This window comes from Corythoichthys intestinalis, chromosome 12, assembly GCF_030265065.1.
Source record: "Corythoichthys intestinalis isolate RoL2023-P3 chromosome 12, ASM3026506v1, whole genome shotgun sequence".
Lineage (NCBI taxonomy): Eukaryota > Metazoa > Chordata > Actinopteri > Syngnathiformes > Syngnathidae > Corythoichthys > Corythoichthys intestinalis.
The window spans coordinates 9,759,134-9,776,195 of record NC_080406.1 but is presented as its reverse complement, the minus strand read 5'-3'; the positions used below and the strand labels follow the sequence as shown (position 1 = coordinate 9,776,195).

At 41.8% G+C, this 17,062-nt stretch overlaps 1 protein-coding gene across 2 annotated transcripts in view; it reads right to left on the bottom strand.

Moving 5' to 3' along the window:
• Window positions 1–309: 309 nt before the first annotated feature.
• The window catches only part of cracdla (cracd like a), a 35,394-nt gene continuing 18,641 nt past the window's right edge, over window positions 310–17,062 (bottom strand). For both annotated transcript variants that reach the window (XM_057853112.1, XM_057853113.1), the window contains 4 exons: window positions 12,906–13,872; window positions 10,799–11,457; window positions 2,346–2,448; window positions 310–2,283 (listed from right to left, as the gene is read on the bottom strand). In XM_057853112.1, coding sequence (XP_057709095.1) covers window positions 2,096–2,283; window positions 2,346–2,448; window positions 10,799–11,457; window positions 12,906–13,872 — 1,917 coding nt within the window. In that variant the 3' untranslated portion in view covers window positions 310–2,095. The remainder of the gene's footprint in view (window positions 2,284–2,345; window positions 2,449–10,798; window positions 11,458–12,905; window positions 13,873–17,062) is intronic.

Here is a 17,062-nt window from a genome sequence, read left to right as displayed (position 1 = left end):
TCGGCAGATACTCAAACGAAAACGATCGGGATCGGATCGGGAGAAAAAAACCATGATCGGAACAACCCTAATTCCCAGGTCACTTCCTGTTCTGTAACGCAAAATAAACGGCAAGTGACCCATAAAATACCCCAAATCAACAGGAAGTAACTGAAAATCAACAGGTAAATGACCTTAAATGGCCCAAAATTGCCTGGCATTGGCTGCCACTGACGGCCATAGACGTTCAATCCGTTTGAAGTGGGAGGGTGGCAGCGAATGAACATTCGTTCATTCGCTGCCACCCTCCCAGTTCAAATGGATTGGACGTCTACTCGTGATAAACTCATTCCAGTTCACAGCAGAAGCTTGTTTTTCTGTTTATTAGATTTTTGTAGAACATCCTAGAATGATTTCCTGACCAATGTATCGATAATCGTTGTATCGCTATATCGTCAAATCATCGTTATCGTGAGGTATCAAGAGGTTCCCACTCCTAGATAGCCCGCAAACAATGACAGAAGCTGGAAAATTAAGTGAAACCTCTTTCTCAGGAGACTTAAAGAGCAACTGAAACAAATTTTTACCAAACAATTTAAGTCATGGGTGTGCACAATCACTGATGAGTGGTTTAAGTCTGCCCTGCCCACTATAAAATCCACACCTGGTAAGAATTGTCTTGATGGGAAGCATTGTCTGACGTGCATCATGGCTCGGTCAAAAGAGCTGTCTGAAGACCTGCGATCAAGGATTGTTGATTTGTATTAAGCTGGGAAAGGATACAAAACCATCTCTAAAAGTGGATGTTCATCCATCGACAGTCAGAGAAATTGGCTACAAATGGAGAGAGTTTGGCACTGTTGATTCTCTCCCAAGGATGGGCCGTCCACCAAAGATGACGCCAAGAGTTCAGCGCAGAATACTCACAGATGTAAAAAAGAACCCTAGAGTGTCTGCTTAAGACGTACAGAAATCACTGGCACAGTCTGTGCACACATCAACTATATGTAAAACTATGGCCAAGAATGCTGTTCATGGGAGGACTCCACGGAGGAAGCCACTGCTGTATAAAAAAAAAACAAACAAAAAAAACATTGTTGCTCGTTTAGTGTTCGCAAAAAGGCACTTGGACACTCCACAGAGGTTTTGGCAAAATATTTTGTCAACTGATGAAACCGAAGTTGAATTGTTTGGGAGTAACACACAACGTCATGTGTTGAGGAAAAATGGAACAGCTCTCCAACATCAATACCTCATCCCCACCGTGAAGCATGGTCGAGGGTGCATCATGATTTGGGGCTGTTTTGCTGCCTCGGGGCCTGGACAACTTCAATTCATTAATGGAAGAATGAATTCAAAAGTTTATCAGGATGTTTTGCAGGAAAACCTGAGGCAGTCTAGCAGACAGTTGAAGTTAAAAAGAGGATGGATGCTGCAACAAGACAATGAGTCAAAACATAGAAGTAAATCAACTTCAGAATGGTTTCAGAAGAACAAAATACTCGTTCTGTCGTGGCCAAGTCAAAGTCCAGACTTGAACCCCATTGAGATGCTGCATGACCTAAAGACAGCGATTCATGCCAAACATTCCAGAAATCTGATTGAACTACAGCAGTTTTGTAGAGAGGAATGGGCCAAGATTAGTCCTTATCGATGTAGCAGACTTATATACAGGAAGCGTCTGGTTGAAGTTATTGCTGCCCAAACGGGGGGCCACAAAATATTAAATGTGATGGTTCCGCTTACTTATTTTTCCACCTTCTGACAATGTTTGCATACTATCCTCATTAAAATTTGAAAACCTATAAATGTTTGGGTGGTTTTAGTTAAAGCAGACACTATTTTTCATCTGTGTGATTTTGACAAAGATCACATTTGATGGTGGTATTATGCAGAAATGTGAGAAATTCCAAAAGATTCAGATACCTTTTCATACACCACTGTATACTGGAATGAATCAACTGTGTTTGGCTTGTTTTATTCTGGTTTTACCCTGGTTATAAAATTTAATGTATGAGAGCGTGGCCGAATTAGCCGGATTAATTTCGTATCTTTTAATTGCGATTAAAAAAAAAAAAAAATCACAATTGGTCTTTTTTAAGTTGCTTTCGGCTGGTCAATCCATGGTCTTGTCACTCCACGCCATGGACTTCCTCTTAGCCAGCTCCATCCAGGAAGGCTGAGCACTGTCGGGCGTGGATCTCATGATGGGTGATGAGGAAGGCGAGGGAGATGAGCTCTGTTTTTTCCGAATCCATTTCTCCTCACGGGGTCTGTCGGGAATTTTGATTGGGCTCTGGGACTCTGGAAGACAACGCGACGTCATGATATTCTGTGTCTGAACCATTGGAAGGTTATGCACGCACCTGGAAGTTTGAAGGCTTCTCTTTCTTCAGGTTTGATGTCATGGTTTTCCGCAAGGATTTCGCTGGACGTTTTGGTTTCCAGGTGTACTTTTCTCAACTCCACCTGAATTAAATGAAATATAAACAAATAGGGATTAGGATGTGATAGAAGTCGTGGGAAGTAATAAAATACAGTGGGGCAAATAAGTATTTAGTCAACCACTAATTGTGCAAGGTCTCCCACTTGAAAACATTCAAGAGGCCTGTAATTGTCAACATGGATAAACCTCAACCATGAGAGACAGAATGTGGAAGAAAAAAAAACAAAATCACATTGTTTGATTTTTAAAGAATTTATTTGCAAAACATGGTGGAAAATAAAGTATTTGGTCAATACCAAAAATTCATCTCAATACTTTGTTATGCACACTTTGTTGGCAATAACAGAGGCGAAACGTTTTCTGTCACTCTTCACTCTTCGCTTGGTGTAAAGAAAATGATATCCATGCAAATCATGCAATAAATCATACATCGGGGAGACAGGGTGGTGCTTCATTACAAGAAAAGCAGAACACAAGAAGGAATGTGAAAAGGAGACAACAATGAGACAAACAAGGGCAATAAAAGAACAATCACAACAAGAACATCACAAATCGGCCATCACCGATCACTGCAAAAGGGAAAACCACATCATGGACTGGGAAAAGGCCAGAGTCATCCGCACCGAAGAAAACAAACATCAGCGCTGGATCAGGGAGGCCATTGAGATCCGCAAGCGGGGCCCGAGGACCATCAACAGGGACGAGGGGGAATACATGCTCTCTCCGACCTGGAACAGTATCTTGGAAGAGTGAATGGGCAGCAGAGGGCGTGACTCGCCTGTCATTCTGGCAGGTGAGTCACGCCTTCATCCATCAGCTGATAAAGACGCGTCACACCAACATCAGTGACCCTCTGACGAAGGCGGAAGTGCCCGCCGAAACATGTCAGGTAAATAAAACTACCTACTATTGCCTGGGATAAAAGAAAGGGTTTGACGAAGACCACTGATAATCTCCCTCGATTTGGGGCTTTATGCAAGATCTCACCCTGTGGCGTCAAAATGATAAAAAGAACGGTGAGCAAAAATCCCAGAACCACACGGGGGGGCCTAGTGAATGACCTACAGAGAGCTGGGACAACAGTAACAAAGGCTACTATCAGTAACACAATGCGCCACCAGGGACTCAAATCCTGCACGGCCAGACATGTCCCCCTGCTGAATCCAGTACACGTCCAGGCCTGTCTGTGGTTCGCTAGAGAGCATTTGGATGATCCAGAAGAGGACTGGGAGAATGTGTTATGGTCAGATGAAACCAAAATAGAACTTTTTGGTAGAAACACAGGTTCTCGTGTTTGAAGGAGAAAGAATACTCAATTGCACCATACCCACTGTGAAGCATGGGGGTGGAAACATCATGCTTTGGGGCTGTTTTTCTGCAAAGGGACCAGGACGACTGATCCGTGTAAAAGAAAGAATGAATGGGGCCATGTATCGAGAGATTTTGAGTGAAAATCTCCTTCCATCAGCAAGGGCATTGAAGATGAGACGTGGCTGGGTCTTTCAGCTTGACAATGATCCCAAACACACAGCCAGGGCAACAAAGGAGTGGCTTCATAAGAAGCATTTCAAGGTCCTGGAGTGGCCTAGCCAGTCTCCAGATTTAAACCCCATAGAAAATCTGTGGAGGGAGTTGAAAGTCTGTGTTGCCCAACGACAGCCCCAAAACATCACTGCTCTAGAGGAGATCTGCATGGAGGAATGGGCCAAAATACCAGCAACAGTGTGTGAAATGCTTGTGAAGATTTACAGAAAACGTTTGGTCTCCATTATTGCCAACAAAGGGTACATAACAAAGTATTGAGATGAACTTTTGGTATTGACCAAATACTTATTTTCCACCATGATTTGCAAATTAATTCTTTAAAAATCAAACAATGATTTTCTTTTTTTTTTTTTCCACATTCTGTCTCTCATGGTTGAGGTTTACCCATGTTGACAATTACAGGCCTCTCTAATATTTTCAAGTGGGAGAACTTGCACAATTAGTGGTTGACTAATTACGGTACTTATTTGCCCCACTGTACCGTAATCTTTGGGCTAAAAACCACTACTTTTTTTCCTTCATTTTGAAAACTATAGCTTATAGTCCAGTGCGGCTTATTTGTTGATTTATTTGGGTTAATAGGTACACTTTATTTGACAGCGGCGTCATAAGAATGCCATAAGACTATCATAAATATGACATGACACTATGATGGGTATTATGAATTAGGGCTGCAGCTATCGAATATTTTAGTAGTCGATTAATCGATGGACTAGTTAGTTCGAATAATCGAGTAATCGGATAAGGAACATGAAAAAATACCTGAGCTGAGCCTCAAACGGTATATATATATATTTTTTTTAAAATGAGGATCTATATAAAACAAAACAATTGGCTAAAATTTAAAAAGTCCGCTAGCTTAAAGGCTATAAAATGCTAAAGTTTTTTTTTCCAATGCTCTTAACAAATGGTTCAGACACATATTCCCACAAAAAAATTGCTAAATATACCTATAAACTAAATTATGAATGCATTAAAAAACATTAGCTCAAACAAAAACTTAGCTTACGTCGGTCTTAACTTGGAGCAGTTGGATTCAGCCATGTAAAAAGAGACAGACCAGAGGGCAGTGTATCCACCCTAATCAATAAAACTAAATGCAAACACTTTCATAATAAACCATTACAATGCCACTTTAATTAAACGAATACTCGAAGCAACAAAATTTAATTCGAATATCTTTTTTCTAATCGAATACCCGAGTTAATCGATTAATCGTTGCAGCACTATTATGAATGCTTCTGACAGATGTAATTAAGTGTCATCCGCAAATTATGAGGGACAAGAGACAGTCAACCTCTGCTGCCACCTGCTGTAAACACTGTTGTCGTCCAACATGCCTCCTAGCATCCATTGCAGCGCTACAGATGTAAATAACAATCAATATTCATGTTCTTGTTGTGTTCCTGCCATATGTTCAGCATTGATGCTTTATTCCATGTCTGCAGTAGAAGTGGAACTTCTTGTTACCTCACGATACGATACGATTTGCGATACAATGCTCACGATTACGATGATCTGACGATATGGCGATACAACGATTATCGATACATTGGTGAGGAAATCATTCTAGGACACTCTACAAACAACTAATAAACAGAAAAACAAGCTTCTGCTGTGAATTGGAACGGGTTTATCACTAGTAGACGTCCGATCCGTTTGAACTGGGAGGATGGCAGCGAATGAACATTCATTCGCTGCCATCCTCCCAGTTCAAACGGATCGGACGTCTATGGCCGTCATTGGCAGCCAATGCCAATGAGGTAATTTTGGGCCATTTAAGGTCATTTACCAGTTGATTTTCAGTTACTTTCTGTTGATTTGGGGGTATTTTATGGTTCACTTCCTGTTTATTTTAAGTAACAGAAGAGGGAGTGACCTGGGAATCACCCAAATGATTAGGTAGTGACTCAAACTCAACAGAAAATGACCTGTAAATGCCCTATAATGAACAACAAGTGACCTGTAAATGCCCCGAAAAATCGGACAGAATGACTGCGAATGTTCTGGTGTCGAATTAGTGCTGCAACGATTAATCGATTAACTCGAGTATTCGATTAGAAAAAAAGATTCAAGTTAAATTTTGCTGCTTCGAGTATTCGTTTAAATTAAAGTGGCGTTGTAATGGTTTGTTTTGAAAGTGGTTGCATTTATTTTCATTGATTTGGGTGGATCACCGGCCCTCTAGTCTACCTTATTTCACATGGCTGAACTCATCGGCTCCCTGTTAAGACCAACATAAGTTTTTGTTTGAGCTAATGATTTTTTTGAATGCATTCGTAATTTAGTTTAAAGCAGAGGTGTCCAAACTTTTTGCAAAGGGGGCCAGATTTGGGGTGGTAAAAATGTGGGGGGGCGACCTTGGCTGACGTCCTTTACGTAGAACAATATGTTTAAGCAAAATTTAGCAAGCCATTCAGTGTGTCACATTTGCTTTATTATTTATTGATACTAGCTTTTGTGGCGTTCTCTTTCGACTCTCGGGCTCTTGCGAAATACTACTGCTGTGAAATTAAACTAGCTTCAAGTTGCTTCAATTTCTCACTGCGTATCTTCCCTGTAATCTTGTCGTACATGTCAGCATGTCTTGTTTGGTAATATCGCCTCACATTGAACTCTTTAAAAACAGCGACTGTCTCTTTGCAAATGAGACAAGACACAGTTGTTGCATAGTCAGCCGTCAAAGTCAACTTTTTTTTGTTGACTGTCGCCATTTTAGAAAATTGGAAGTAGAGGGTCACACAGAGTAATGTTGCCTAGCCCTTAAATACCTGCAACATGATGCAATTATCAGAGAATCCCAAAATTTGAAAAATAAGGTCCTAATGAAATTTGTGAAAAAAAAGTCAAAATGAATATGTGTAATAAGTGCTCTAATATCTATAACCCATGCTAAATCACTTGCATCCATCATTTTCTTTTTCTAAAAAGTCAAAATTCTAAATTAGTGTGACAATCATGAAATTTTAGGTGTATTAAATGTGATACATTTGGCAATAAAGTGTTAAAGTGCTGCTGCCTTTTAGTGGGCAAATGAGGAGCAGCATTTTGTGTGTAAGCTACTTCATATGCTGGTTGCAGTACTGCTGACCAATTTATTAAGTCTGTGTGCAGGCCAGATGTTATTGATTTTATGACAGAGGCTGGGGGCCGGATGAAATTTGACCACGGGCCGCATTTGGCCCCTGGGCCGGACTTTGGACATGTCTGGTTTAAAGGCATACTTAGCCATTTTTTGTGGGAATATGTGTCTGAGCCATCTGTTAAGAGCATTGTAAAAAAAGTATTTTATAGCATTTAAGCTAGCGGACTTTTGCTATGTAAGTTAGCCAATTGTTCTTTTGTTGTACATAGATCCTCTTTTTTTTTTTTTTTTTTTTTTTTTTTTAAATATATACTGTGTGAGTGTCAGCTCAGGTATTTTAATTTCTTATGTTCATTATCTGATTATTCAATTATTCTAAATAAATAGTTCTCATTAATCAGCTACTAAAATAAACGATAGCTGCAGCCCTATTTCGAATGAACGAACGTTGCCAGTCTAAAAAGATTAGGCGTCGAGTTACCTGAGACACTATTATGGTGGAAGATTTTGGTAGCAACTTGTTGGTCCCTTTTTTTTTTTTAATTATTATTATTTTTTTTATAAACACTGACACCTTTTTAAAACGATATCTCGATTCTTGGCAGTAGCATATCGATTTCCACCTTCACAGTATTTCCCACCTCCTCCTTTCTCTCACCCGCCATACCACTTTCACTCTCGTCTGTAGTCTAGTCACTTCCCAGCTCGATTACTGTAACTCAATGCTCTTCGGTCTTCCAAATAAGTCCCTCCAGAAACTGCAGCTCCTCCTAAACTCAGCAGCACGCCTCATCACTCGGACCCCCACCACTCACCACAACACCCCCATCCTCTGTCAACTTCCCTGGTTCCCAGTCAAACAAAGACTCAACTACAAGATCCTTGTCATTACCTTTGAAGCACTACATGGCCTGGCCCCTTCCTACTTATGCAATTGCCTCTGTATTAACCGTCCCCCCGTTTACTTCGCTGCTCCTCTATCCTCCACTTTTCGGTCCCCCGTGTCCGTCTCGCCACCAATGGTTCCAGAACTTTAAGTCACTGTGCCCCCCAGCTCTGGACCCTCCCAAGTGCGGGTCTGCGTTTTTTTTTTTCCCCTGAGTCGAGTTGCAAGTCATCAAATTTACAACTCGAGTCCGAGTCCCTGTGACTCGAGTCCAATTTAGAGCTGTCCCGACTAGTCGACGTCATCGATGACGTAAATGCGTCGACGGGCAAAACATACCGTCGGCGGGTAATGACGGGTTAAAAAACTTGCATGCGGATAAAGTTTAGAATGGCGGGCGTTCACGATACAAGCGGTTGTTACTGGCACCCCCAAGGGGGCCGCTGTTATTTCAATGTGACCGGCGTTGTCAGATTGAGCAAAGAAGAAGAAAGTGGGCGAGCGAGCGAGAGAGAGGGACCGAGATCGGTGAGTTGGAAAAGTGCGCGGGTTGCGCCGAGTTGAGTGGCTGCACCCCCACGTTTTTGTTATGGTCAATAAAAATATCCATAAAGAGCCATCCGACGCCTCTCGGTGTTTTTATGCATGCCGCCGCCTTCCTGAGGAGGAAATCGGATGAACCCGGACGAACCGACGACAACGAGCCAAGTGAATCGCCGGTTCACTCCTCACTATGGCGAGGAGTTGAAAACACCGCGAATTACAAAAAAGGGCAGAATTGGTAACACGCGAAAGCGGCATAAAGCCAAAAAAACGGACCAGAATCGCCAGAGCCTGGAATTATTTCAAAGAAAATATGGAGGGTACCACGTTGTGTACTCTTTGCTAAGCTGAGCTGGCATACAACGGGAGCACGTCGGCTAAGAACAAACATTTGAAGCGCCGTCACCCAAGTGTAATTTTCTAAGACAACAAGAAACAACAAGCTAGCGGATTGTAAGTCCATACAACTTTCTAACGATTTTTTTAATGGAAGTTGCCTTTATGTGCGTCGTATCAACGTGCATTTTTATTGAATAAAATAATATATATATATATATATATATATATATATATATATATATATATATATATATATATTAGGGCTGTCAAAATTAACGCGTTAACGCGCGGTAATTAATTTTTTAAATTAATCATGTTAAAATATTTGACGCAATTAACGCACATGTCCCACCCACACAGTATTCTGCCTTTTGGTAAGTTTTACAGCAAGGCTTTTTGTGCTGTCTAACAGCGAACCTCTTGTGGTCGCTTTGCGACATGGTTTATTTTTTTCTTGCCAGTTCAATATGGCTGCACGACGTCTCTGTTGTGCTAATATGATCCTTGGACAAGATTTGTCCCTAAGTATGGTTGTTGTAAAGAATGTACAGATTATGTTAATAAGCGAATGTTATATTTTTTGTATGAGACGCTTTTGTTTATGTTTAGTTAACCTGTATAGCGTGCTAAGCTAACGTTGTTGCTAATGCAATGCTTGTGTACTTTTTTTTTTGTAGTTTTAGGACGCTCTAAAGAGGACAATGGTTTGAGGCCATTTTATTAATAAATCAGATGAAAAAGGAAGAAGTCTGATTATTAAGGCGTCGTTCACTAGCTGTCTAGCTTTGGAAAAAGTAGACGCTTCGGAGTGAGGACAACATAGACAGATTTAAATGACAGTAGAGTGAAATGCCCACTACAGTCCTTATGTACCGTATGTTGAATGTATATATCCATCTTGTGTCTTATCTTTCCATTCCAACAATTTATTTTACAGAATATATATATATATAATTCACAGAAAAATATGGCGTATTTTATAGATGGTTTGAATTGCGATAAATTGCGATTAATTAATTTTTAAGCTGTAATTAACTCGATTAAAAATTTTAATCGTTTGACAGCCCTAATATATATATATATTATATATATATATATATATATATATATATATATATATATATATATATTTTTTTTTTAATTATTATTACATTTATTAGGGTCATGGAAGCTCCCATTTGGGGAAAATATATACACATATATCCTGTATATACATCATAAAATATATATGGAAACAGCACTGGCCTGCTTACTGTAATCCATGACTGCACGAATGTTAGTTACTTAATATTATAATGTATTACATATAGTAGTATACTATAAAATTAATACTATATATTTAATTTTTGTTACTGTGGGTATGAGTGCCTTTCATTCAAAATAATTGTGGTAATATTTCAGTGTGCCTTCTACTTTATCTATTTTCAGGTTAAAACAAACAAAAGTTGAACAGTTTTTCCCATCCCCGCAAAATGCGGAATGCACACCAGAAAAAGCATCTGAACTCACACAAAGAATTCTGAAAATGGTTGTCCGGGACATTGCAATTCATTTTAACATTTAGAAATATATAGACAATGACATGCCACAAAAAGAGTAAGAATTGTTTTGACTCCTGTTATAGAGGTGAAGTCACAGTGTTTCCGTTTACATTTTTTTGCACTAGTTAATGCCAGCAGCATTTGACCTCATTATTTGTGATTTATTATTGGTATTTATGTTATTTATTTCTACGTTAATAGAGAATTTAGGTGTTCCAAAATGTTTTTGTGAATTAATCAGCTTGAACAAAAATGTCATTATTAAAGTAGTAAAAAAAAATTTTTTTTATTTTAATCATTAGATTAGTCGACTAATCGTAAAAATAGTTGGCTGACTAATCGGGAGGAAATTAGTCGTTTGGGACAGCCCTAGTCCAATTGTCTGCTTTTTCCGCCTCTAGCTAGAAGTCTTTTAACATAGATGTACAAATCACCTTTGTCCCAGGTGAAGAACACCAATCAGCCTGTTTCTCCAAAAACGCAGCCTTCTCGCTGACTGATCCAGCTCTAATGCTCTGCTTGCCCAGGAATGAGGAGCTCTCCTTCTCCTGCACTGTCCTTTTCCCCTCATCCACAGAGGCTGTTGTAGTTTTCAGTTGCTGCGTCGCAGGATGGGGACCTCGTTGGCTCCGAAGCGGTGGATGGATAGTAGTCACTGCTTCAAACTTTGTTGGGCTTTCTGACCGGAAAGCAGAGCGTGAAGGCAACAGGGTCGTCCACGGATTTGTTTGTGCAGCCGTCATGTTTGTATTTATGTGAGATTGTGGCACTTCCAATTCTTTCCAGGCGTGGACTGTCGTCTGTCGGGGTGATTTGCTGAGCTCCGTTTCCGGTTTGTCGTCATCGGTTGTCGTCTGTGTTGCCGTTTGCGAAACGGTATTCGTACAGTCTTTGGGAAATCTTCTTGCAAAAAGCTGGTGGAGACTTCTGGTCTTTTCCATTGCCAGACTTACCCAGGATACCTCGGGTGAAGCCGTTTGCTGAGTTGAGTGAGGCTCTTGAGACAGAGTTAAGGAAGTTGTTTGAAGATCTGTTGGCAATGTGGGAGCCTCACAAATAGACTCGGTGCTAGGTTTGCGTGATATGGCTGGATCTGTGGAGGCAAAACATAAAAACATGTTTTAATCGTGATGTAGATATGTATATATATATTTTCTCGTAGGCACTGTCTAACTGTTTGCATTATTTCAACACACTTAATATAATCAATCAGGGAAGAGTATCGTTTCTCGTATTTACTGTTTGACTGTTTGTATTACTCTAACACACCCAATATTAAATAAATAGCACTTATACCATAGTTTAAGTAAACAAGCAGAATATAGGGCATAAGAGGTAAACAACGCCTTCTTATCAAGGAAGCCGAGCGCGTGCGTCATACAACTGACTGAGCAAGATTGACGCAACAACTCTCGCAATCAGTTCTCCCGGACAGTCCAGAACAAATGGCAGGACGCTCTGTCCCAACACAACGAACACTGGAGAACGCCCGATATCCAACTGATAACACGACTGACAAGACTCCAAGAGTCCCTTTGACGCTGAAATGGCAAAATCCACAACCCTCGTTGCCCGGACAATAGTAACTCCCAAATCCTCCTGTCCAATCTACAAACAGACAATAATCCTAAACACACCCTTCTTCCTGCCCACAGCCCACCCAGCGAGACCCTTTAAAAGACTGAATGTTTAAAAAAGCGTGGTCATTTTTCTCTGGAACCTTTAGTCGACGTGTGATAGGGTGACCTTGTCTCCCTGCCTGAGTGTTTCTGTTTCGCCTTGTCGCTTTGATTGCTGTTGACCTGACTCAATTGTCAACTTGTTTTTGGTGAGACTTCTTTAAACCTTTTAAATTGGGGTCAGTACAAAGGGTTTAGACTAAGATGAACGCGTGGAGTTCGGCCTTCTGGCCGGATTGTCGGATATATATTGTCGGGTCCGGCAGTTCGGCTGGTGCTATTCCGGCAGCATGGCTAGAAGGTCAGATTCCTTCAGTCTGTACCGCAGGTCTTAATGCAAAAATCAGATTTTTTCGTGTTTTTCTGACTCAAGTCTGGCATTAACTTGACGGTCTGACCAGCACTGGTCGCATAAGAGTGGACCATTTCAAATCTGATCTAGGCCACTTTCGTATGTGGTTAAAATCCGATCTTGGCCACATTTTTCCAGAATGTGGCTGCAGTCTGAACTGTCAAATCCCCCAAAAGTGCGTTGTAAATAAAATGTATTATTATTATTATTATTAAATTGGAATCATGCAGCAATTACGTCAGCAAAGAGCTACAGAGACAGGTTAGATTTGGAGTTAGCGATGGAGCTGTGCATTAGCGTTAGCTCCCAGCTTGAACGCGGCTTTTAGCTAGAGGCGAGGTTTACATCAGTCATGAAAAAATAAAGTGGTGGCGGGCGGGGGGGTTGGGTAGGCCTGAGAATGCTCGGTCTTCTGGGGTACAGATACGACTAATAAAGTCGACAAAATGTGCGGAGGGGTTTTCTGGTATCCCAATTTTTTTTTTTTTAATTGGACGATCATAAACATACCTGTCACTGTGAAATCACCAGCGTTGGCATTTTTGGACAAGCTGTCAATATCTCGACTTCCTTGTCTTTTCAGTCCATCACCTTGCTCCTCATTCGACAGTTTCCTGGACCGGTGCCTGGAAGAGCCATCCGGCCAAAATCGAATGGAGTTCGACGTAGAGCGGAGTTTAAAACCGAACATTGTCTTTCCTTCTTCTTCCCTGACTTCCACTTTCGTTGCCACCACGACCTCCTCGTTCGTCTCCCGCCTGCTCTCAGCTGCCTCCGATGGGATGAGGTCTACAGTTTTAGGCGATTCTAATTTTTTTGCACTGTCCTTCCATTCCCACAGAAAACCTGAGCTTTTCTGCTCTTGTCCAGGTTTTCCAACTACAAAATGTCTTTCTCCAGGATGCAGATCTTTACGCTCATCCCTTTGCCTCTGCCTTGGCGTTGTATCCTCAAATGGTCCTGCTGTCTTGTGTCTGGACTCCGTCTGTCTTACAACTTCCACAAAACTGCCTGAACGGGGTCTCTCTTCTCGGTTCTTGGTAGATGTTATGGACAAATGGAATGATCCGGATCCAGGTCTTTTTAGTCCTCTTAAGCTGTCTAATTCAGGTACATCTTGCGGGCAAACGGCCGACGACTTAGACGCCACTGATGCAACACTATTGGACAGCTGGTTGAAGGAAACAATGTTGCTCTTATCAAGGGTCTTGACTTGAAACTCAGATTCTCCCGAACTAGCCGTTGTCTCACTTGACGCTACAACTACACGTTTCTGGAGCTTCGCTTGAAGCTCCTGGGAGGAAACGGGAGATAGTCTACCAGGGAGGGCATGGTTTAGTGGGGCTCTTGATGGGAACATTTCAGGCTGGACACATTTCTGAAATCCATGTTGTTCTTCTAATATCACTTCATCTCGAGCGTGTTTGTCTGCCACAGGCTCAGGATAGTTGTTCATGTCCTCTGCCTTAGTGTCAGGCTGCCAAAATAGATAAAAGTGGATGTAAGAATACACTGTTGCGTTCAGGTTAACAGCATACAAAAGCTCCCAGTATTTTAGGGCAGCTAGGCTGCGAACTATAGTGCAAAAAGTAAAAAACTTAAAGCCTAAATTTAGATTCAAACTGTACACATACTATAAATTATAATCCTGCAACACATTCATGTAACTGTAAACGCGTGTACAGGAAGGGGTGGCTCCTATCTCAAAAAACTTAAGTCATAAGTCAAAGCACCACACCACTACAGTATATATTTATCCTTCTGAGAACCTGCATACTCATTTGAGGATATTAGATTTCTGCCTCTGAGACCCATTAAACGTCATTTTTAAAACTTTTGACCACTTGGACAAATTCAGGGATGTTGTCAGCAGCCTCTTGTGTTGTCTACATGACCTTAAATCTACTTAAATGAATGAAGCAATGGTTTCAAAATCTGCCAAGGCTTTTCCAGGAGCTCAGGGAAGAAAATCCATCCATCCATCCACCCATCCATCCATCCATTGTTTAATCGGGGTCGGGTCGTGGGGGCAGCAGCTTTGGCACGGAAGCCCAGATTTCCCTCTCCCCAGCCACTTCAACAAGCTCCTCAAGGCCCTGGCGACGACCCAGGACACACTAGAGAGATTATATCTCTCGGCTGACCTGGGAACGCTTTGGTATCCTGCTGGTGGGACATGCCCGGAACACCTCTCAAGTCCAGGAGGCATCCGAACCAGATGCCCAGGCCACCTCAACTGGTTCCTCTCAACACGGGGGAGTAGCGCTCGACACAGAGTCCCTCCCGGATGACTGAGCTTCTCACCCTATCTGTAAAGGAGAGCCCAGACAGCCTGCGGAGGAAACTCATTTCGGCCACTTGTGTCCGGGATCTTATTCTTTCTGTCACAACCCACAGCTCGTGACCATAGGTGAGGGCAGGAATGTAGGTCGACTAGTAAATCGTGAGCTTTGCCTTTCGGCTTAGCTCCTTCCTCACCACTACGGACCAGTGCAGAGTTCGCATCACTGCAGATGCAGCACCGATCCGCCTTTCAATCTCCCGCTCCCTCCTACCCTCACTCGTGAACAAGACCCCAAGATACTTGAACTCCTCCACTTGGGGCAGGATCTCATCCCCGACCCGGAGAGGACACGCAGCCCTTTTCCGGCTGAGGACCATGGTCTCGGATTTGGAGGTGCTGATCTTCATCCCAATCGCTTCACACTCGGCTGCAAACCGCTCCAGTAAGAGTTGGAGGTCATGGCTTGAATAAGCCAACAGCACCATCATCTGCATCAAGCAGAGATGCAATGCTGAGGCCACCTAACCGGACCCCCTCAACGCTTCGGCTGCGCTTAGAAATTCTGTCCATAAAAATTATGAACAGAATTGGTGACAAAGGGCAGCTTTGGCGGAGTCCAACCCTCACTGTCATCACTTGAGTCATCACCTTATCGTGGTGGAGGGGTTTGCGTGTCTCAATGATCCTAAGAGCTATGTTGTCTGGGGCTTTAACGCCCTGGCAGGGTCACCCATGGCAAACAGGTGAGGGGCCAGACAATGCATGGCTCAAAATTGACCCTTTATGATGAAAAATATTAATGGATTCAGGTTTCCCTCGCCTGGACCCTGGTTACCGGGGCCGCCTCTGGAGCCAAAGGGGCTCGAAGTTGAGCATCTGGTGGCCGGGCCTGTACCCATGGGGCCCAGCTGGGCACAGCCCGAAAAGGCAACGTGGGTCCCCCTTCCCATGGGCTCACCACCTGTGGGAGGGGCCAAAGGGGTCGGGTGCATAGGGAGTTGGGCGCTAGCCAAAGGCGGGGGCCCTGGCGGTCTGACTCCCAGCGACAGAAGCTAACTCTAGTATTGTAGCAGTATAATTTTTTAAAAGTATATGTATATTAGTGTACTTTATGTATGTTAAATTGTTAAATATCATCTCTAGCTTGATGTGGCATAAAAAAATGACACAATTTCGTAAAACAATAGTAAACCTCGTGTTTTTTTGTTTTTTTTTCACCATATCCACTAGCAAATTAGGTAACAGACTAAATAACTACATTGTATTCAAACCTTATGCTTCTGCTATGAATTTGATTTGAATTTGGACTCAATTTTATCATTTTCCAATTACCAGGAAAATTGAATGAGTAGACGAACAGTTGATCCCATTTACTGGGAGGTGTCCATTCTACGGTGGTGCGCACCAGAAACAATCTGGTAAACATTAGCATTATATAGCATTTAAGCTAGCGTACTTTTGCTATGCAAGTTAATCAATTGTTTAAACATTAGCATTGTATAGCATTTAAGCGAGCGGACCTTTGCTATGCAAGTTAGCCAACTGAAACAATGCAACAATTGGCTAACTTGCATAGCAAAAGTATACCATTTAAGCGAGCGGACTTTTGCTATGCAAGTTAGCCAATTGAAACAATGCAACAATTGGCTAACTTGCATAGCAAAAGTCTGCTCGCTTAAATGCTATCTAATGCTAATGTTTAAAACAATTGATTAACTTGCATAGCAAAAGTACGCTAGCTTAAATGCTATATAATGCTCATGTTTACCAGATTGTTTCTGGGCATTCTGCATTGAAACAATGCAACAATTGGCTAACTTGCATAGCAAAAGTACGCTAGCTTAAATGCTATATAATGCTAATGTTTACCAGATTGTTTCTGGGCATTCTGCATTGAAACAATGCAACAATTGGCTAACTTGCATAGCAAAAGTCTGCTCGCTTAAATGCTATCTAATGCTAATGTTTAAAACAATTGATTAACTTGCCTAGCAAAAGTACGCTAGCTTAAATGCTATATAATGCTAATGTTTACCAGATTGTTTCTGGTGCGCACCACCGTAGATTGGACACCTCCCAGTAAATGTGATCAACTGTTCGTCTACTCATAAACATTAGCATTGTATAGCATTTAAGCGAGCGGACTTTTGCTATGCAAGTTAGCCAATTGAAACAATGCAACAATTGGCTAACTTGCATAGCAAAAGTCTGCTCGCTTAAATGCTATCTAATGCTAATGTTTACCAAATTGTACCAATTATACCAAATATATTTAGTTTCTGTCGATGTCCCTTTAGGGGCTCTGTACCGTTCCAACACTAGTCTATGTCCCACAAAAGCCAAATCCAATGGGAATGACAAATTTTGAGCTAGCTTTTGAGTT